Raw genomic sequence first — 21,270 nt, 5'->3', positions numbered from 1 at the left:
GGTATACACACATTCCGTTACTCCGTCAGGTCGCCGTCGTGGGGGAGGAGGTGGACGCCGAAGGCCACGTTCAGCACACAGCTTGTCCAGAAGTTCAGCCCCAGGACGATTTATACTTTTTAACTAAAGAATCTTTTCCTTTTTTGCACGATGCCAAAAAAAATGAGATGGTACCCAGGAAGAGAAATCCCGTGTGGAGGGGCGAAGGGTCCCGTGTCCTCTTTTCGGTCGGTTAAAGGTGAAGCGGCGGGTCGTCTTTTAGAGGGGGTCGGTGACCCGGCTTAAACTAGTGCCTGTGTGTGTGTGTGTGTGTGTGTGTGTGTGTGTGTGTGTGTGTGTGTGTGTGTGTGTGTGAGTGCTCCGCCGCCACGCTGGGTTGGAGGTTTTTTTTTTTTTTTCCAGAGTCGAAAAGAATGTCTTAAAACGGTCACCGTCCACCTTCGCCCCCGGCTCCGGAACACCTCCCGTCCGAGCCGAGAGAGCCGAGCCGGTCCAGAGCTCCGCGGTTCGATTCGTGTGGGATGATTTTATTTTTTATTCTAATGCATGACACGTGGAAGTGAAGAAGCCTCGCTGGGCCGCTTGAGAGCGACGGGAAAAAACGGCGACGCGAGGACGCCGTCCACTCGGCAAATGTAGGTTTTTGCTCTTGAATGTAACGTGCGTGTCCTGGTCTGACACGCGGCCCTGAGTCCAGTTCCACCCCCATCTGGCCCCTTCCCTTCCCCCTTTGAGCCACGCCTCCTCCTTCCAGGCGCCCGAGCTCGCCCCGGAGCCCGGACGGCCGCCGCTCGGTGAGATAATCACTCCTGACAGCTGCCGCCGTCTCCTGATGTCCCGCCCCCGTAACCAGGAACGACCTCACCCCCTCTCTTTTGCATCTTCGACCCCCCCCTCCTCTCTTTCTCCACTCTCAAATGGACTCCCAGACTTATTTTGCTGGAGGGGAGGGCTCCTATATTTCCTGTGTTGTGCAGTATTTTATTTATTTTGTATTCCTATTTCTATTATATATATATATATATATTTTTTTTTTCTAATTTTTTTTTTTTTTTTTTTTTTGCAAATCACCGTCACTCTGCGACCGTTGTGATTTTTGATTTTTATTTAATTGTCGATCCTCTCCCACGGTCGCCAGCGCGTCTCGCAAAAAAGGTACGTTAAGTTATTTTCCGAATACGTCGGTGTGTTTTTCCTCTTGAGGAATGTGGAAAAATTCTTCCGCGCAGTTTGCTAGCGTTTCTCCGGAAGGCAGAGATGGCGATTCAAGGGATAATCGGACGCGGGAGTGCGTTCGGCACCGCCGAGCTCTTCAAAGATTCCCGGAAGTGTTCAGACGTCGAGCGTTTTGGGAACCCGCTCGGTTGTTTGGGAGTTTAGAATTGGCTGCTATCCATGTTTTCCGAGCAAAATGTTCCAGAGCGATCCAAAGCACAAACGGCGCTGCTGCACAAACGTCTCAAACATTGTCGGATCAAGCCGAATCTCCGTTTCGCCGACTCCAACTCACCGATATCGTCTCCGTCTGGAGGCCGGCAGCTGCCGTGAGCTCACAGCCCGGCAGCGGCCAAATATTGGTCTCCTAACAGGAGCGCAAATCAAGAACCGGATTGGATCTACTGAAAGAGTCATTTTAAGCTTCGTGGCTGGAGATCCGCGGCCTTGAGGAACCCGTCGGCCGGGGTCGCGTCCTCGAATGCGGACGCCGCGTTTCATCCTCGTGATGGGAATCGGTCCGGCTCGGAGATGGAAATAGAAGGATCGATAAGAAGAGGGCCGGGGGAGGAGGGAGCGGGATTGGCCCGCAGGTGCGTGCGCGCAACACACATACGAGCTGTCGACCTTGAAAGCCCGGGAAAGTGCGGCGCGATCGTCTCGTGGAAGAAAACGTCCGACCGCGAGCCCTCCCCCCCCCCCCCTCCCTCCCTGGTGGATCTCGTGCTTCCTGTAACAACTCACTCCCTGACACCTCCTCCGCGGGGGAGCCTCCTCTCGGTTGCCCGAATCACACCGGCGTGAGGTGAAGCGGAAGTGTTTTTCGTGGAGCGGGCGCCTCTGCTCCCGACGCGCCGGTAAATCATCGGCATCAGAGACGGTAAGCATCAGAGACGTCGGCTCATCTCTCCAACTCGCTGTCGACCGGGACTTTCTTTCCCCGTTTAGGAAACGAATTATCCGGCCCGAACAACGCCGCCATTAACGGGACGTCCCGTCGACCTCTCCTCCCGCTTCTCGGGTATCAGCCCCACCCACTCGGCGGTCACATTTACGCGTCGAAGTACCTAATTTATTTTAAATCGTCCTCCCTCGTCGCCAAATCGGATCACGATCGCGCGCATTCGTGTGTTCCATAACCCCGGATGAAGCGAGAGGAGACCTTGTTGAATGTTCTCATTAGAAGTGCTCTACACACTGGGGTCCAAAGAGTTTAGAGCCCCCAAACCAGAACCAGGTGTCCACAGCGCCTTCTAGCAGGCCCTACGTGTCACCAACCCAACCCCAACCCTCCTCCCACGCCCCCCGGACGCTCAAAGGTAACATGCAGGGATGATAAGCACAGGGTATTTCCATCTGGGACCCTCCTCTCTTTGGTGACCCCGTGGGGCTGCCGCAGGTCGCGATGTTTTTTTTCTGCAGCACAGGACAAATTGGAATCAGGGCCACCACATGACCCCCAACCCCCCCCCCCCCCCCTTCCAAAGCTTCGCGGCGCGTCCGGATGTCTCACCTTCCAGAAAAAGGGAAACGTCGATGTGTATATTTTGTCTGTGTGGACATCTGAGTGTTCAGATGTGTGTGTGTGTGTGAGTATGCGACACGTCCATTTGTATGCTTTCTTTTGTGTGTATGTATGTGTGTCTGTGTGTGTGTTCAGAGCTGAGAGAATAAATTAATTTATATATTTTTTAGAGAAAAAAAAAAACTGAAAGCTTGTAACTATTAAAAAGAGAGGACTGTGGCCAACTATTGTCTCGTACAACTGAAAATAACTGAAAAGTCAAGACTCGAGCCGACGTCCGCACTCACTGCCTTAAAGAAAAAAACATTTTAAAAAAAATGTAAAAAAAAACAAACAAACAAAAAAAAAAAAACACTCAACAGGTTCTGTTTCACGGCTTCGGAATGGAGAGGAATCAGACGACGAAGGCTTTTCACGGAGAAAGAGGAGGAGACCAGAGTGGACCCTTGTCAGTTTGTACAAATATACCACGTGGAAAAAAATATTTATTACCTGAATTGGAAGAAATTGTTTACCTATTGAATGTTAACTGTTTATGTAGAAAAGTTTAGATGTAATAAAAAAAAATGCATTGTTATTCACGTGAGGGTTTTTATTTGTTGTCATCTACCTCCAACAACAAAAAAAAAAAAACATCACTTAAACGTGTTCATAATTCACCCTGTTCTTTTTTTTGTCAGCTTGGTCCGCTGTACCCGCAGCTGCCGCACGGGGGCAGCAAAAACTATTGTGAGGATCCTCGTTTTAACTTTTTAAAGATTGAATTAAAGGTGCATTTTTAGGAGGGTTAAAGGGGGTGGAGACGCCCCGGAGTTTGGGGGGAGGTGGAGATATATGACGATGGAAGATGCGCGGAGGAGGAGCGAAATTCGGAGCATCATTTACTTATTATCAGGCGACCCAGAGGGGAAAATGTTTCTCTTAACTTTTCTTCCGACTATATTTTCATCAATAACTCTCCAACACCCGAACGGCACCTTCAAGTGTTCATAATTCACCCTTTTTAAAAAAAAAAAAAAAAAAGCTTGTATTTGTCCTTGCGTTGTAATACCCTTGGTCGCCACTAGATGGCGGCAGAGAGGCGAATCTGCGGAACTCCGTTTTTTTAACTGTTATTTTTAAACTGCATTTAAGGTGCGTTTGCGTGGGGGGGTGCGGGTTGGGGGGGGTGCACGGTGGAGACGCCCCAGAGGTGGGAGCGGAACGAAGGAATGTGACGGTAGATGATGCACGGAGAAGGAGGAGGAGGAGAAGGACGGGGGGTCGGGCGGAGTTCGGAGCATCGTTTACTTCTCATCCGGAGCACCGGAGACCGGGACGGGAAAATGTTTCTCTAACTTTTGTTCCTTTTTTTTATTTGTTTCTTTTTTTTTTGGAGGGAGAGAAATGACAGGGTGAAACCTCCGTCTACCCCCAAGCCACCATGGATGGAGGCAACGGGAGCGACTGTCTGAACCGCAGCGCGGCCGAGCGGAACCGGTTCAGCGACTTGGAGGACATCGACGTGACCGCCGACGGCAGCCCGCTGCTGCGTTTCGTGGTGTGCGTGGTTTACTCCGCCGTGTGCGTCGTGGGGCTGCTGGGCAACCTCCTCGTCCTCTTCCTCACCCGGGACCGGCGGGAGCGCAACCGCTCCAAAGTCAACGTGTTCGTGTGCAACTTGGCCGTGACGGACTTCCTGTTCGTGCTCACGCTGCCCTTCTGGGCCGTGGACACGGCGCTGGACTTCAGCTGGCCCTTCGGAGACGCCATGTGCAAGATCGTGCTCTCCGTGACCGTGATGAACATGTACGCCAGCGTGTTTTTCCTCACCGCCATGAGCGTGACGCGTTACTGCGCGCTGGCGAGCGCCCTGCGCGCCGGCGCGCCTCCGCGCTCCTGCTGCTGCCGCTGCTCCGCTCGCCGGACGTGCGCGGCCGTCTGGACGCTCGCCACCGTGGCCACGGCTCCCACGTCCGTGTTCGCCACGGTCAGCAACGTGACCGGGGAGAAGCTCTGCCTGCTGCGCTTCCCCGGCGGCCAGTACTGGCTGGCGGTTTACCACATCCACAAGATCCTGGCGGGTTTCGTGATTCCCATGTGTATCGTGTCCGTGAGCTACGTCCTGCTGCTGCGCTTCATCCGTGCGCGCAGCATGAAGACCGGAAACCCCAAGCGCAGGACGCGGGTGACGCGCTCCGTCACCATCGTGGTGCTCTCCTTCTTCCTGTGCTGGATGCCCAACCACGCCATCACCCTGTGGAGCGTGTTGGTGAAACTCAACGCCGCCCGCTGGGACCGCGCCTACTACCTGGTGCACACCTACGTGTTCCCCGTGACCGTGTGCCTGGCGCACACCAACAGCTGCCTCAACCCGATCATCTACTGCCTGATGAGGAGGGACTTCCGGCGCAAGTTGAGGGCATTGTTGCAAAGAGGGTAGACCCAGTGCAAAAAAAAACAAGCCAAATTGACGCATTTCGAGTCCACAAAAACTCATTTCTCATCCCCGCCGCTTGTGCGTGTTAAAAAAAACACCATGCGTGATGTGGTTCGGCTCAGCAAAAGTCCCATATTACAATGTTCCAGTTTATTCCGTGTTTTCCCCTTCGTATCCAAGCCGACCCCCGTGCGTAATTACGCACCGCCATTATCGCGCTCCAGCCGGTGGGGTGCGCTTTTAACGTCCATTTGTAAATTGCTGGGGGGAAAAACAGCTTCGTGATAAGTGGTTTTATAACGCCATTGGGGCTAAAAATAATATATATATATATATATATATATGTATATGTATATATATATATATTTAAAAAATCCCTCTCCTCGCATTCCACCATCAGTGCGATGCTGCTGTTGAAAGTGCACAAAATACAAATGTCGGATGATAATTATAATTAGAATATATATATATTATACATACATATATATATATACATATACAAATTTTGTCAAGTCATGTGTGTGTGTGTTGTGAGCAGTTTAATGGATCTCCGATGCGTCGCCAATGGGGGGTCGGGAGAGTCTCTGACCCAGCCTTTAGCGATGTGCACGCAGGGAGGCTTCCCGATGGATGCGATGACGCACGCAGAGACCTCCTTCATCCTCATCTGCAGCGATGAAATTAAAAAAAAAAAAAAAGATTTTCTAGAATCACTTCAGCTGGAGGGCATAGCCCCTTATTATAAATATATTTCAAAAAAGAAAATTAATAGATGAAATCAAGGAAAGAGTGATATAAGGTGAAAAAAGTGAAGTAAATTCCAACATCTGTAAATAAACTGTACATCTGTGTAAATGGCTTTACGTCTATAAATAAACTGTACATCCGTGCAAAGGGCAAAAGAAAATTGTACATTTTATGCAACGCGCTTTGCATTTGTACAATAAATGTATCACGAGCACTTTGTGTCAGTCCTGGAAGCGGGAGAGAAATCACATTTCAGATTTACTGTGCAGGAGTTCTCTCTCATCATGAGGTCAATTGAAATTTGGGGTTAAAATGATTCTGATTTGGGAATAAAATGCAAGCATATGCATGTGTGTGTGTCTGTGTGTGTGTGAGAGAGAGAGCAAAGATGTTAAATGGTTGAAAAAAAATAAGATGAAGAGTCATGAGATGATCACAAAGGGTGTAAGCATGAATTGAAAATCAATCCCAACCAAGAAGAAAAATAAAAAATACAATACAAACAATTCAAAATGTGATTAAAAAGGTCTGAAAGGGGGACGATTTGTGTTTTTATTTGATATAACGTTTGTTATACTGAAGTGAAGTGGACCATCTGCCTCACTGAGCACGCCCACTGAGGAGGTATTTGTATTTCACTTTCCGATCAAACAAATTTTACCAAAGTAGCAGCGTCATCTGTCCACAAAAGATTCACTCAGATCAAACACAGTGATCAGAGTCCCCATTTTGCAGCTGAATATTTTATTTTATTTTATTTTATTTTATTTTATTTTATTTTATTTTATTTTATCTAAATAACTTTTTCATTTATTTATTCACCTTTAAAAATGGTTGAAAAAAAGGCCACGGAGACTCGGAAATTTCAGGGCCTTTAAATTAATATACCGTCAGGAATATCGTGATGTATTGAATATCAGTAAGGTGTCTAGATTAGGCAGGATTATCTAATAACTCGCACGATGCAAAATGTTACGTGGCCCGTGAACGGAGCTCTGAGGCACACCGCTGGGATTTTCAAAACTTGCTTGAAGAAACGGTAACGTCTTTCACGGATACACAAAAACAATTTGAGAAGGTTTCGGAGGATGGAAGGGGGCCGAGAACATCAGGACAGAGTTCGACGTACTTATCGACGAAAAGTTTGGAGAGAAGATCGAAGAATTGTTACATTCTCTGCCAACTACTCGTCAAACCAGCTGATGTCTTGTTGTTTTCATGTATTCGCCGGCCGGGATTCCATCTTTTGGCTCAAAAAGACAAACCAAATGAACCTTTCGACCTTTAGATCCCTTCGGTCTTGGGAGATCCAGAAGCTCGAGGCCGTCAAAGGTTAGCTGTCAGCACCAGACCGCCAACAGCATTGACATTTTGAAGTTTCCGAATAAGAACCAAACGGTTCATTAGAAAATCAAAACGATGAAAACCGTTAATGAGTTATTGCCGAGAGCACCGTACTTGAATCGCCAAACCTCCCCCCCGGTAAACTATAAAAATGAGACGCTCTTGACGAAATACTAAATGACAGTCCTTTAACTCGATGCAGTCGAAGAAAATTAACATTCTGCGAATCCTTGAGTAAGAAAAAATTCAATCAGAAAGGAGCCGTTCCATCTGTTCGCATTTTATTTGCGATAAAACAAGCGAATCTCCAACGGCGGCTGAGATCACTGACATTCAGTGTTAATTTAAAAGTTTAAAAAATTAAATCTCGGATTTGGCTAACAGGTGTGTTATCAGCGTCCACACACGTTGCCTTCCTCGGGGTGTTTGATATCGTGCAGGATCGGACCCGGCGACATTTGGACTCGGGAAGCGCTTCAGATTCAGGTGTCAGTCATTCGACTGGAGACTCTTTTTCTTGCCTTTTCCCTCATTTGCGGAGAAAAGAGCAGCCACGTGAAAGGAACATATTGAGCCATTTGCTGCATTCTCTAAAGGGAATCGCATAAACTAACTCAACAGGGCCCTAATGGAGCGAGAGGTGCTTTTAGTTATATTCTGTATATAAAGTACATGTATTAACTGCAGACCCTTGGCTTGCTGATGTGGATGAGTCATGAAGTCTCGATGGTGTGGCAATTGTTCTCCCAGCAGAGCCGCCTCTGTGGTTCCGTGAATATTTATGTGAGTACAAAGTGATAGGCTGATGTGGAATAAAATATGATGACAATATGACTGGGTGGAGGGATATAATGGGGTTTGTGTGAACCTGACAGGTGTCTGTCGCCCTTCGGTTGATGAGTGAAAACTTTCAGCTTTTCCCGTCTCATGGGGAAATTCGAATTTCTTCTTGCACTTTTTCTTTTTTTTAAAAGAAGCTTTTTCAGAAATCAACAGTATATTCGATAATTCTGTCTAGAAACGGTCGCCTTCGCCTTGGAGCGCGTCTTCTTTCTTCCGAGCCCGCAGGGGTGCACTTGAACGCCTCCTCCTACGAGCTCTTACGTCACGTTGGTCATGTGACTCGCTAGCAGGAAGGTCGCCTTCTTCTCCCTGGCTCCAATGTCGGATTGGTTCGCATCTGGCAGATATGGACTCTGGCAATGCCCGAATTTGATCAATCAGAGATCCGATCAGTTGAGTCTGTGAATGGCGCCAAAACAGGACCCTAAACCTAAATTTCAAGAAGGTGGGGTATGAAATGACAGATGGACTGAGGGGTGGAAGGTGGGGGTGGGTCGGCGCTACTGTTGTTGCTGTCGCCGCCACCGGGCTTCTTGTAGAGAGGCAGAGCTCCGGAAGTGATATTAACACACATTTATATCAATAATCTCTCCAAATAGAACTAATAACACCTTTAAGTTTGAGATAATTCCGCCGGTAGTGAGGGTTGAGGTGTACAGTTGAGGTGCTAGCTTGACGCTAGCTTGCTGCGATGCTAGCTTGACGCTAGCTTGTTGTGATGCTAGCTTGACGCTGAGGCGAGCTAGCATCCAAACACCGCCTCTGTTCAAAACAAGCGGGATGAAACTGCTAGCATCACAACAAGCACCGGCACACCAGCGAGAGGACTACTTTTTCTTTGTTAAATTGTTGTCTCTATTTTTTGGTTTCCCTTCTCATGAACTTCTCTGGTCTCCTCCAGGTGAAAGAGTCCTGTGCTTTCATGGGCCATTGCTCTATGAAGCAAAGGTTTGTTCCCACAGCCAGATTGTTGGCTGCAATAATAGCAGTAATAATAATGATAATAATAGTAATAACTCCTGCTGTCTGCTTCTGTCCTGCAGTGTGTCAAGATCAACATAAAGGATAAGCAGATTAAATACTTCATTCATTACAGCGGATGGAACAAAAAGTGAGTTTCTGTGTTGGAGGCATTTGCATTTCCTGTTTCAGCGACATTTTTTTTGTACTTGATCTTTTTCTTTGTCTTTGCCTTCTTCCTTACCCATTTAATTTTAAGTGTCTATTTGATGGCAGTTTCAAGGTGTGTCATTTTTTTTTTGTCTTTCAGCTGGGATGAATGGGTTCCTGAAAGCAGAGTTCTCAAATATGTGGACAGCAACCTTGCAAAACAAAAAGAGCTTCAAAAGGCCAATCAGTAAGTTTTTTTTTTTTTTCATTTTTATGAGACAATTACTGTAGCCAGACGCTTGTCACTATGCAATTACAATGTTACAAATGTTAGAGCTTGTCAGCCCAGTGTGCTCACTTTGCAGTTGTTTTGAAAATGAAAACAAATTATTGTTCAAACAGTTTGGAACAGGTTTGTCTTTTTTGAAATCAAATCAAATCAAACAGACCGGATATCAGTGCAAATTACACCTCACAGCCAGAAGGTCCCAGGTTCGATTCTGACAGTGGGGAGCTTTCAGTGTGGAGTCTACATGTGTTCTCCATGTTCCCCATCCCATGCAGAACATCCATGCAGTACTGAGCATCTCCTTCAGGGACAGTCTTTCATCCCAAGAGCCCCCTCTTTTCATTCATTCATTCATTCATTCATTCATTCATTCATCCATTCACCCAGACACTCAAACGTGTTGTTGCTGTAATCATCATTGTACACTGCTAGTTGCCACGTTTGCACATGTTTATGCTGTTGATATATTATTTACATTCTTTATTTTCTTGTTTATTCTGTTTTATATTTTTCTGATATTATGTATGCCGCTACTTGTGCATTATCAATTACCTCTACTGAACTATCCTCTTGCTGTGTGAATTAAAATGTCCCCACTATACACCACGTGTGGATGAGTGAATGATTGTGTCTCTGTTTGTGTCCCAGCCTAAGTCACAAGATAAGTGGTATAGATGAATGAATGATTTCCAAAATTGAATACATTTTTCATCTTAAATGTACACTGATATTCATCTTTCTGCTCCTTGTTGCATGTATTTACTTTCGATCCGTGAACCGGTGAGGCCACTGTGTATCCATTCCAGCAAGGAGCAGTTCAGAGAGTGGATCTGATCAAATGCAAATGATGAAAACTGATACTGACCGATGCTCTCTTTCTCTCTCTTTTCCTTTTGCAGGGACCACTATGTTGAGGGAAAGATGAGGGGTTTAGCACCGAGCAAGAAGATCGCTGCTGTGCAGCAGAAAAATGTTGATCTGTAAGTCTCCGTGTTCGACAGCGATCCAATCGCCGCTATCGGCTCTACCTGGCAGGTCTCTGATACCGCTGCTTTTTTGTCTTTGCTCTCTAGGAAAGTGAAAAAGGCAAAGCAGAAGAGTAAGTGAAATACTCTGTTTTTGGTTGTCTTAATGTTTATACTTCGGTTGGAAGCTTGATTCTGTCTGGTTCAATGGGAGGCTTTTATTTTGAAATCCCGCCGCATCGATCCCAGGGTCCCGTCAGTGAAACCACTAATCTTTGCAGTTATTTTTGATGTAACCAAGCGTTAACCTGCGCGTGTGTGTTCAGCCCCAGGGCCGGGCGAAGGCACAAGCAGCGGAGAGACGGCCCAGGGGCCGCGGAAGAAGAGGGCACGCGTCGATCCAACCGTGGAGAGTGTACGTATCATCATCATCCATCATCATCACCATCCTGTCAGCTTTTCTTCCATTCTGTGATTTTATTTATGAAAAAAACCATGATACAAAAGTGCCTGAAAGGTGTGTGTGTGTGTGTGTGTGCGTGTGTGTAGGAGGAGATGTTCACCAACCGTGTGGAGGTGAAGGTGAAGATCCCAGAGGAGCTGAAACCCTGGTTGGTTGATGACTGGGACCTCATCACTCGACAAAAACAGGTGAAAACACACACACGTACGTGTGCGCGGACACACACACACACACACACACACACACACACACACACACACACACACACATGCACCAGATATCCACTGAGTGAGTGCATCTCTCTTGAAGTCAGGCCAATCGATCAGGCATGTTTACCTGCTCCCAGACTGCTAACTATTTTCAAATTGATTTTTTTTTTTTTTTTAAAAAAGGTTGTGATTATCATCATCATTACTTTTTTATAAATGATTGTATGCTTAAATGAAGCGCCTTGGCATGAAGTATGAGGACGACCTTGAGCTCCTGTGTCTTTCAGTTATTTCACCTGCCAGCAAAGAAGACCGTGGAGACTGTCTTGGAGGATTACGCGAGCTACAAGAAATCTAAAGGGACCTCTGACAATAAGTAAGAAAAAAAGAACATCAACTGCGAAATGGATTTTTAGAGTGTAGTTGTGAGTCCTTTAGATACAAATGGAAGACGCACACTGAGAATGCTCACACTGCAATAAATGAATGAATTTGAATTTGATTTCAATTATCCTACTCAAACCCGGTCATCCATTTTTGGATTTTTATCATTGGAAATATTCTAAATTCTTCAGATACCTTCCCGTTAATCATCGTGTTTTTTTTCTAGCTCAGCTCCCTCTAATTATTTTAAAGTATCAGTGATTTCCCAAGTCTGTTAACTTTGTGTAATTTTTTGGGCCTCTATTCCCGTTTTTGCCTTGATTTGTTTATTTCATTTTATTGAGTCTTAATTTGTTTATGTTTTTCATTTCATTTTATTTTTTTATTTTATTTTAGTTGATTTTTATTTCATATCCAAAACTGTGAAACAATGTTTCAAGCCCATTTCCTGTCACTCATCTGCCTTCATTATTCAAACACAAAATTAAAATCAGCGACTTGATATTTGCATATTGTAGATTAAACTCTTGACAGGCTTTAACTGACAGCTTGACAGGCGAGGTCACTCCGTCACAGCAAGATGTCATCACCTGTTTGTTTTTTTTAAATTTTATTTATTTTTTTTATCCATCGTTATTCCTGCAGAGAGTACGCGGTAAGCGAGGTGGTGGCTGGGATTCGGGAATATTTCAATGTAATGCTGGGAACGCAGCTGCTGTACAAGTTCGAGAGACCGCAGTACGCCGAGATGCTGGCGGAACATCCGGACCTGCCCATGTCCCAAGTGTACGGAGCGCCGCACCTGCTGCGCCTTTTTGGTAGGCGCCGTCCTACACACACACACACACACACACACACATGACTGCGGATTGTCCAAATCTTGCCCTGTGAATCTGTGATTGTTTTCGTGGCTGAACGTTCCCCTGCTCAGCGTTCCGTGGCAATAGCTGGGATTTGTCTCGTCTTGAAACTAAAATCAACAGAACTCCTGTCGCCGCTCAAACCCAGAGATAAACCGGGCCTCCTGTTTTTTTTTTTCTTTTCTTTTTTGTCGCAATCGGTGGTTCTGCATCCCTGAAGTCCTAACCTCCAGCAGCATGTTGAAAAAAAAATCAAAACAAATGTGACAGTCATTGATTTTCCTGGCAGCGTCTCTGCTGCTACTGTCCAAATATCGACAGTCCACTTCAGAAATGAACAGGAGATGATATATGAAGAAAAACAACTCAGCTCGCCGGAGGGTGTGTGAGTGCGTTTGTTTGTGCGCGTGTGTGTGTGTGTGAACCCCCTGAAAAACCCATACAAACTTAGCCACTCATCTCCCAAACTTAAAATACAGTGATTCGTCATGTCCTTGGCTCAGCCAATCCTAGCTCACAACGGGGGAAGAGGCGGGGTGTAACCCGGACCGCTCACCTGTCAATCACAGGGCCACACATAGAGACATCCAACTTCAGTCTTTTGCGAACCTGCTGAGAGAACACGGAGAAACAACCCTGTCCTCAAAATAGGTACTTTCACGTTAATCTGTAACATCTTCTCTCTTCGTCCCCGGCAGTTCGGATCGGAGCCATGCTGGCTTACACCCCTCTGGACGAGAAGAGCCTGGCCTTGCTCCTCGGCTACCTCCAAGACTTCCTCAAGTAAGGCGCCGCCCTCGCCTGTCTCCGTGTTGTGTTCGAGGTCCCGTTCGAACTCTGAAGGCAGACAAGCTTAGATCTGGAGTCGGTGGAGAAACACTGTTTTTTTCCTCTATGGGAGGCCGGGTTCATCTACAACTCACCTCCGCCGCGCTAACCTCTTCGGCCGACGCTCCAGACTTCGAGAAGGACTAAAAGCACTTATTAATAGAACGGTCAGACGTCCTGGAGTGTGTGAAGTGTTGCTGAGGCTGATGAAAGCCGCGCAGTGCAAACGCCTGCTGATTAAAATGTGCGGAAAATGGGAATTTGTAATTATAGGGACGAGAGGTCGACCAGAAGTGGGCACTTGAGAGTCTCTCCTTGGCCTCTGGCTGCTGCGCTGGCTTTTCTTCGAATTTCATTTTTAGAACACATCCGGTGTGGAAGAAGATTCAGGCGAAAGTTTCGGAGGAAACGGAGCCGTTCCAATCTCCTCGGACCCAGGCGGTCACGACTCGACCTCGGCTAAATGTTTGGGTCCAAGGGTGGAGCGAGACGGCGGGATTTGTGCAGCGAGCAGCTCTGGGACTCAGCCCAAAGGGTTTCCGATACCTGACCTCCTCCATCACAACAAAAACAGACCCTCATAATAATAATAATAATTATAATTATAATAATAATAAACACAAAGTTGTGCGAGAGGAACTGTGTTGACATGTCGTCATTCCGGCCCGTTTCAGTCCCCTTGACAATTCTCGGCCATCATTAATCAAGAGTTCCTATTGATTATTCATCCAATAATCAAGCAAGCCTCGCTTTGTTTTCATTTCAGTGAGTGAATGAAACAAAGATCCTCCTCATCAGGCGGATAAAAACTGCTTCGGACAGATTTCCGAGGCTGTTACCCCTGTTATTACGATTGGTTTAAGAGCCCGATTCATGAGCCAAATGATTATTCTGGGTTGCAGTGATGAGCGGCCCTTCTCTGGGTACGCGGAGATCCTCTTAAAGCAGAGATTCATGTAAAATAGTTACATATTTCCAAACTCTAGATCCCCTCCTGCGGCAGACATAAGGGTTGGACACCTGGATTGGACGCCCATGGATGGATAAACCTTTCATTTTTATTGCCGTTGTTTCCTTTAATTTCTTAACGCGAGTTGTTGCGTCTTTCGCTGGATCTCTGCCGTCTGTATTTTGCATTTTTTCCCCCTATTTACGATCGCTCTTTTGCAGGTACCTGGCGAAGAATTCATCCGCCCTCTTCAGCGCCAGCGACTACGAGGTGGCCCCCCCGGAGTACCACCGTAAGGCCGTGTGAACGCCGTGGCTTCCTGGCGGAGGCGGGACGTCGCCCCAAACCTCTTCCCCCTCGGGGGGCCAGATGAGATTTTATATTCACTTGAACTGACGCACTTCCTCTTTAAAAGTCTCAGGAGCTCGTCACTGCTAGCAGACAAACACGTCTTGACGGAAAACCCCACCCCCTTTTTTGTAAAAGACAAACCTCACATTTTTCATCCTCATTTGAGAGGGAGAAAAAAAACCCCAGAAGAATAATTTGATCTCACTGTTTCCAGAGACATATCTGGATGTGTTTGTACTGCATCACTGAGGTATTTCTTACCGTCGCATGTGTGTATTTATTGTGTTTCTGCCACACGGACGTACAGTTTTGTTTTGGTTTTTTTTCGTCGTTTTTTTTTTCTTTTTTTTTTTTGTATCCCATGTATTTGTATCCAGTTTGTAAAGGACACGTTTCTACACAAACTCCGCACCGTTTGTTTTTTTTGAGGTTTTATTTCCAAGGTCTCAAAAGTGTAAACATAGAACTGAGAAGGAAGACGGAGGGAATCCCCAATCAGTCAGCCTGTTGAAAGGTATCCGAAAACATTCTCATTCAGGTGCAGCGTTTTTTCTGCAGGTGTGTACGCCAACACACCACGAAGAGCTTCCGGAGAAACCCCAGATAACCTCCTCCCCGTCTGGCGATCGAATGCTTTAATCCAGTGTCTCCAACTCCCCAATATCGATACATTTTTAAAACACGTATTTGATCTTGGAAGATCCGCGGCATCTCCCTTGAGTTTCCATGGTTACACCTCACCAACACTGGCGTCGGGCTGCAGCGTTTGTTGTGTTCGTTATGTTGGACCAAGAACAACCAGGTAGGTGAGCTGGTGGGGGTGGGGGGGGTTTCCTCCCCTCCAAAGGGAGTACCGGAAGAAACAACGTGAAAGTATTACAAGATGCATTTTACTTTCATTTTGGGTGCAGATTTATTCATTTAATTTGTTTTTGACTTTTAGTCTGATATCGCAATTCAGCTCCTTTGTTGGGAAAAACTCACATTTACCTTTTTCTGAATTACTCCGAACAAGAATTTGATTTTTATCCAGATTGATGTTAAGTTGCACCAAGTAAAGACTTATTTTGCTGCAGTTTGTCCCCCATGATGGCCACTTTCAGATCCATCCAACCTGAAAATGGCCATGACATGAAAATCCTCCTTGACGACTCTCTGAAAACAGTCCCCGGGCCTTTGAGTCCTGTCTCTATGGTAACGCTGTTGCCATGGAGTAATGGACAGCAGTTTATTCTTTTCTTTTTCTTCCAGAGCGACATGGCGTTTAACACAATCCAGAGGGTGGATTGAAGTCAAAGACCGATAAAAAAATAAAAAAACACCCGCTGCTACTTTCTAACCAAATGAACATTCTGTTGTCACTCAGTATAAATGTTGTAGTTCATACACATCAGTGTTAACCACTGCCTTCAAAGACCCCCTCCTGCGGAAAAAGGACACAATTCATTGTGTTTTTCATTAGAACTCGGATTTGTCTACTTCCTGGTGATGAAGACGGCAGCACAGGCCGGCACAGAGCCCAGTAAAATAAAAAGAGTTGCGTAACGGCTGTTACTATTAGACGCCTCCCTTATTACGATTATGAAGCTTTAACCGTTAACGCCGTGAAAATCGTGATTCCCGGAAAACGCGGCAATGAGCGCTTTCAAAATTACAGGCGTGGGAATTTCACTGTGTCTTTGTCCTCGAGCAATTCTTCTCAAACGGTAGTGTTCTCCTCTTCCAGATGACGTTAATGACCCCACCACCCCGAACCCGCTACCCTACCCCCGTGGTAGGATACATTCAGGGGCATGGCAACGGAGCAGATGGCCCCATGGTGGAGCTCATCTGTGAGCTGTAGGAAGGAGGTAATCAGAAAACACGCCATTATGCTCACATAATCTGCAATCATAGGCAGAACTATTGAATAAATACAAATGATGAGGTCGGTGATCAGCTGAACACGCTCCCATATTCGTGTCACTGTCCTCGAGCGCACCTCATTAAAATGTTGTTCTGGTCTTGATTCCTGATATAACCGTTTCTCTTTGAGGCTTGCGTTCGGTGCTTAATGGTAATTGATCTGTTTTGTTAAACACAAATTTGGTCCTTTCCTAAATCAGGACTACTGTGAGTAGTTTTAAGGGCAACGGATGATGTCCCTGCAGTGCTTTCTCTCGGTAAATGCTGTTCATTAACATGTGTACACGAATGAGTAATAAATTACACACGGACATTTTATTAGGTGCCATTGTTCAAACACTTATCATCGAGAGTATCCAGGCGGCGCTCCGCTCGGACATTTTCCTCGCAGAATCATGTCCGGGGTTTAGAAAAAAAGAGAAAATACGCAGAGAGCAGCGTTTGTCTGGGTGAAAGTGCCTTGATGATACTACAGGTCGAAGGTCACACATGTTGGAGATGATAGGAGGCCAACATAATAAAAAAAAAAAAAACACTTGTTACAGCCAAGTTGGTGAGTAGCCAGCGAGCGAGTTAACTATTTCCCCACGAGCAGTCAGTTTCTGTTTATTTTATTTATTTAAAAAGAGGGAATACCATTGGGAGGAATTAACAGTGGTGTCTCCTTGGTAACCAGGTGTGACGAGTAACACACAAGACAAGGTCAATTTTTTTTTTTAAATGGAATTTTTATTATAAGTTTTATGCGGCTTGGTGGCTTCGTTACCATGACAACGTGCCTGGGCGTGCGCGTTTGGAAAAAAAAATCGGGTTCCACGCACGGGAAAGTCTCCTATCCAGGTGTTAGGGGCTTCAGGTAGGCGTGACGTCACGCCCGCTTTCCCTGCTCGTCCTAGGATCCCCGCGGCTTTTTCCCCCGACGGCGCCAAACCAGGAAGTCCCGCCCCTACGCGCCGACTTGATTGGCTGAACGCTAATCCTCCAGCTCGCAAGCTTCACGCTGGTTGGCCGGAGGCATCGGTCAATCAACGGCGATCCGACTTTGCGGCTCGGCGTCAGGTGGAACTCGCCCCATGAGAGGAGATAAAAACTAAAAACTTCGTGGGACTTTAAAAAAAACAAACTATTATACTTCATTTTTTTAATTGGACTTTTTCGTACTTGGTGCCAACTTTGAGTTTGTTCGGTTGGAAGGGGGGGAGCTGTCGGCGGCTCCGGACGTCAGTTCACAATGAAGAGCCTCAAGTATCGCCTGAAAAAGCACGAAGTTACAATCACGGTGAGTTCAGCCCTTTTGTGTTTCGTCCGTTTCCCCGCGGACAGATTTCTCCACCGCCTGTTCCCACGGGGAAAAAGTCACGGGTGGGAGTTGTGCGTGCTGATAGTTCGAAACCCCGGCCCTCCGCCTTCCCCTTCCCCTTCCCCGTCGTGTTCCCACGGTTGTGGGTCCCGGTGGAGCCCGCCGGAGCACCTGCGACCCTTAACGGGAACCGGGACAACCGGGGTGGCATTTCCGAACACCCGGCCAAACTAACTTCTCTTTACCGAGTTAGTCGCTGTTAGTTAGAGGCTTTTTAGTCAGTCGCTGTTGAATTGAGCTCTACGTGGGGCTTTCTAGAATCAGCAACCTCCAACAAATAAACTCGAAACCCGGTTAGGACACTATATCCATACATTGTTTTTATTCTTATTCCCTATGCAAGTCTTAATTAACCAACGATAAGGAATAACCGATACTGTTTTTCAAATGTACTGCTTTTAGTTTTGCACAAACTACCCCGGGGGGTTTATGTTGTCAGACATTCTAGCTGTTTACATATCATAACCAGCCACCCCGGCACTTATTATGTTTGAGTTACTATCATACAAGGAAAAATGTGGAAAATCCAGGGTTCTATCACTTTCTATCACGTCAAAGGAGTGGTGAGATATTACATCATAATCCCATGTTGCTTCAGAGTTTGTTGCAATTTAGCCTTTTTTTTACATATATATATAAAAAGATTCGAGACCGGTTCTGCGGCAAGTGAGGGGAAGCTGATTAAAGTAATAAGGCTGAATTTAAAGTCCTGGGTGTTCATTAGGTCGATGATATTCAGCAAACCTTAAACAAACCCGGCCCGGGCCCATTGTGTGGAATTACGCTCTCACAATCCGGCCTCTGCTTCTGTCTAATTACAATTCTGCACAGTTGAGTGTGGAGGGGTGTTTAGCACCGCCGCTCTGTTTTGCAGCTTCCAGCAATTACCATGACAAAGGCACAAAGCCAAGGCATGTGTGTGTGTGTGTGGTAAACTATCTGGACCTACTTTTTGAGGAAGTAAAGGCTTATTTATTTGGAGTGAAACTTTTTTTTTTTTTCTGGTTCAAAGCAGGGATCCGACAGTGAAATAAAATGTAAGGGGAAAAAAAAAATCCTCCAGCGAAAACAAACCCAACGATCTGCAAAGCGTTGGTGCCTGGGGAACAGTCGTGACATTTGCGCAGGGTCGAGTGGAGGTTTGGTGACTTGGCAGGCGTTTTTTTTAAAGACCCCCGATGACAACGAAGAGACGCGGCCGTCAGGGAAAGGTCAACACACAATTACCGTTACCGAGCTGATGGTCCCCGGCATTCCCAATCCTGAGACTTCACTGCATCCGTCAGAGAGATCATAGATTTTATTTCAGTCCCCCCGATGTCTTGGTCGGGGAACGGCGTCTCCAGGGGGGTCTCGGGTTCATTTCAGGCAGATCCTCTGTTTCCTTTGCTTTTGAATGACAATGTTGTCGTTCTTTTTCATATTTTGAAGATTTTTTTTTTTCAAGTTGTCGTTTGATCTTCATGTCAGTGAGCACTTTGTGCTCCGGCTGTGAGCCGGGACATCCCTCAATGGACCGGAACACAGTCCTGAGAATAAAAACTCCCAACAAAACAGGGGGTTTGTTTCGCCGGCGGGTTTAAATTGCTCGAACGCCCGTCCAGCTCACAGTCAGTTCCAGAGCTGTGGAGTCAAACACCTTATTTTCAGTCCTTTTTACTTTATAAAATGATGAACTCTAGTCATAAAACGAAACCTCTCACAACTCAACAACGGTCCAAACCATTGTTTGTAGCATATCGGCCGCTCAGGGTTTTTTTTTTTCCCCTCCTGCGTCTTTGATGGATGGCGGACGATGCCAGAATAATTTGCATCAAGCTAAATGTTGTGTGTCTGGGACAACTCGTCACCCAAGGTTAGACCAGTGTCCTTTGTTTCGTCATATTGTTGCAGCATTTTGTGAGCGTTCTGAAGCAGCGCTCCCGCAGAAGATGCAGGAAAGCCTGTTGTCAAGAACCATTGCGGGAAGAATCAATCACTGTGGATTTCATGGAGCTGAAGAGGCTAAATTTTTTTTGTTTGTTTTTTTTTGGGCGATGTCATATTTTTCTTTAGCCGAGTTGCGCTTTTAGTGTGATCCCAATGTTTCCTACGGTCTGCGCCCTTTTTATCAACAAGGATTTCTTTCCATTTAAACAAATGATTACCGGATGATTATTATCATCTTTATTCAGACTGACCTGAATGAGCCGTCAGGTCATGCTCCTGGAATGCCGACTAGATTTTTTATGTGCGAGTGTTGGATTAAAAAGTTTGGTTCAAACTGCAGAACTAGTTTTTGATTGATATCCGTGAGTAGACACACACACTCACACACACACCATAGTAACACTATGCTGTTTGTTGGTTCAGCCGTGGTTCATGATATTGTAGCCAGGAGGCTGATGATGGAGCTGATAGTCGATTCAGATTTATACTTGCGTGACAAGAAGCGGAAAAAACAAACAAACTTAGACTTTTGGTACCCCCCAGCTGCGCGATGCGACTCTCAGGCACAACTTTCATGAACTTTGAGTCTGAAAACAAAGAGGGTGGTGTGCCAGGCCTTCCCCCAGGCCAGAGTGGCCTCACCTCTCCAGTGGCCACCTCAGCGCCTCCTGGGTTTCCCCACTCCTTTTTGTCTCCGCCGTCTTTCTTCCGCCTTCTTCCCCACCCAGCTAATGAACCTCCAGGCCAAATATCTGAAAGCTTCCCTCGCCCTTGCAGCGGTGTTGTTTTACAAAACACAGAGAGGAGCTGGGAAAGAGGGAAGTGATGGCGGGAGGAGCGAGCAGGCTGAGGGAGGTGAACTTTTTTTTTTTTTTTTTTTTTTTTTGCAGGGCAGTGACAACAACACTAATTTCCTGTTTTCTTTTTTGGAAAAAAAGATGGGTGGAAATGAGCTTGGAGGAAGGGAGAGTGGCGTCTGCTGATATTTTATACAGCAGTAACGGCAGGGCCTGTGTGGTCGCATGATCGTCACCAATTATAACAAAAAATTTGTCGATTTGAAAACCCAATCCTTTATCTAAGTGCAGTCTGCCTAATTTGAATTTAGAAAAAGTGCAGATTCAGAATGTTGACTGCTCACGATTTTCTCTCCGACGGTGAGCTGAACTGTCTCGTTGCCCAGGAGCACGATGGAGACGTTCCAGTTCAATTCTCCTAACCGCTGATACGGATATAAATTCTATCAGTGCTTTTTCTGCTGAATATCCTGTTTCTTGTCGTTATCCGTGTACCATATAAGCATTTAACATCGGTGTATACATAAATCAAATTAAACGCGGTGTACAATTTGTCTTCTCCCTCGTTCGGTATCAGTAAACGGCACAGAAGCATGACGGCTCAGCAGTGCCTTTGGGTTGACATGGTGTTTCTAGTTATTTGCAAAGTTCCACTGTTCATAATCATATCTGTAATCATATTTATCATAATGTTTGCACTTTTCCGGTCAGTACATATCCAAATGCACTGTGGGAAGCAAAGTAGGAATTTCACCATATAGGGAAACACGTTTGTACA

The 21,270-nt window shown here is 46.1% G+C and overlaps 3 protein-coding genes across 3 annotated transcripts in view; all 3 read left to right on the top strand.

Moving 5' to 3' along the window:
- Window positions 1-4,029: 4,029 nt before the first annotated feature.
- Window positions 4,030-5,291, top strand: rxfp3.3a1 (relaxin family peptide receptor 3.3a1). Its single transcript, XM_086144172.1, has one exon. It carries the CDS (start codon window positions 4,164-4,166, stop codon window positions 5,160-5,162), a length of 999 nt encoding a protein of 332 aa, XP_086000298.1. The 5' UTR covers window positions 4,030-4,163; the 3' UTR covers window positions 5,163-5,291.
- A 3,082-nt stretch (window positions 5,292-8,373) lies between these two features.
- LOC147235854 (mortality factor 4-like protein 1) lies at window positions 8,374-14,905 on the top strand. The gene is made up of 12 exons (XM_086144173.1): window positions 8,374-8,538; window positions 8,995-9,041; window positions 9,137-9,204; window positions 9,364-9,450; window positions 10,392-10,472; window positions 10,566-10,591; window positions 10,784-10,872; window positions 11,007-11,108; window positions 11,417-11,505; window positions 12,159-12,331; window positions 13,072-13,156; window positions 14,372-14,905. The coding sequence occupies exons 1-12, from the start codon at window positions 8,499-8,501 to the stop codon at window positions 14,454-14,456; spliced, it is 972 nt and encodes a 323-aa protein (XP_086000299.1). The 5' UTR covers window positions 8,374-8,498; the 3' UTR covers window positions 14,457-14,905.
- Window positions 14,906-17,536: 2,631 nt separating this feature from the next.
- uacab (uveal autoantigen with coiled-coil domains and ankyrin repeats b) overlaps window positions 17,537-21,270 on the top strand; it is a 34,367-nt gene continuing 30,633 nt past the window's right edge. Inside the window, exon 1 of the mRNA XM_086144181.1 lies at window positions 17,537-17,685. Within this exon, the coding sequence (XP_086000307.1) occupies window positions 17,638-17,685 (48 nt within the window). The 5' untranslated portion in view covers window positions 17,537-17,637. The remainder of the gene's footprint in view (window positions 17,686-21,270) is intronic.

This window comes from Fistularia commersonii, chromosome 3 (assembly GCF_037954325.1).
Source record: "Fistularia commersonii isolate RoL2024-O1a breed Wild chromosome 3, RoL_Fcom_v1.0, whole genome shotgun sequence".
In the NCBI taxonomy this organism is placed as follows: Eukaryota; Metazoa; Chordata; class Actinopteri; order Syngnathiformes; family Fistulariidae; genus Fistularia; species Fistularia commersonii.
The sequence above is the reverse complement of the archived record's forward strand: the minus strand, read 5'-3'. Positions and strand labels throughout refer to the sequence as shown.

Bases quoted from the DNA above. Each gene is read 5' to 3' on its own strand.
- LOC147235854 (XM_086144173.1), top strand. From the start codon at position 8,499: ATGGCGCCAAAACAGGACCCTAAACCTAAATTTCAAGAAG. The intron at 8,539-8,994 runs GTGGGGTATGAA...GGTCTCCTCCAG, and splicing joins TAAACCTAAATTTCAAGAAG to GTGAAAGAGTCCTGTGCTTT. The intron at 9,042-9,136 runs GTTTGTTCCCAC...TCTGTCCTGCAG, and splicing joins CATTGCTCTATGAAGCAAAG to TGTGTCAAGATCAACATAAA.
- rxfp3.3a1 (XM_086144172.1), top strand. From the start codon at position 4,164: ATGGATGGAGGCAACGGGAGCGACTGTCTGAACCGCAGCGCGGCCGAG.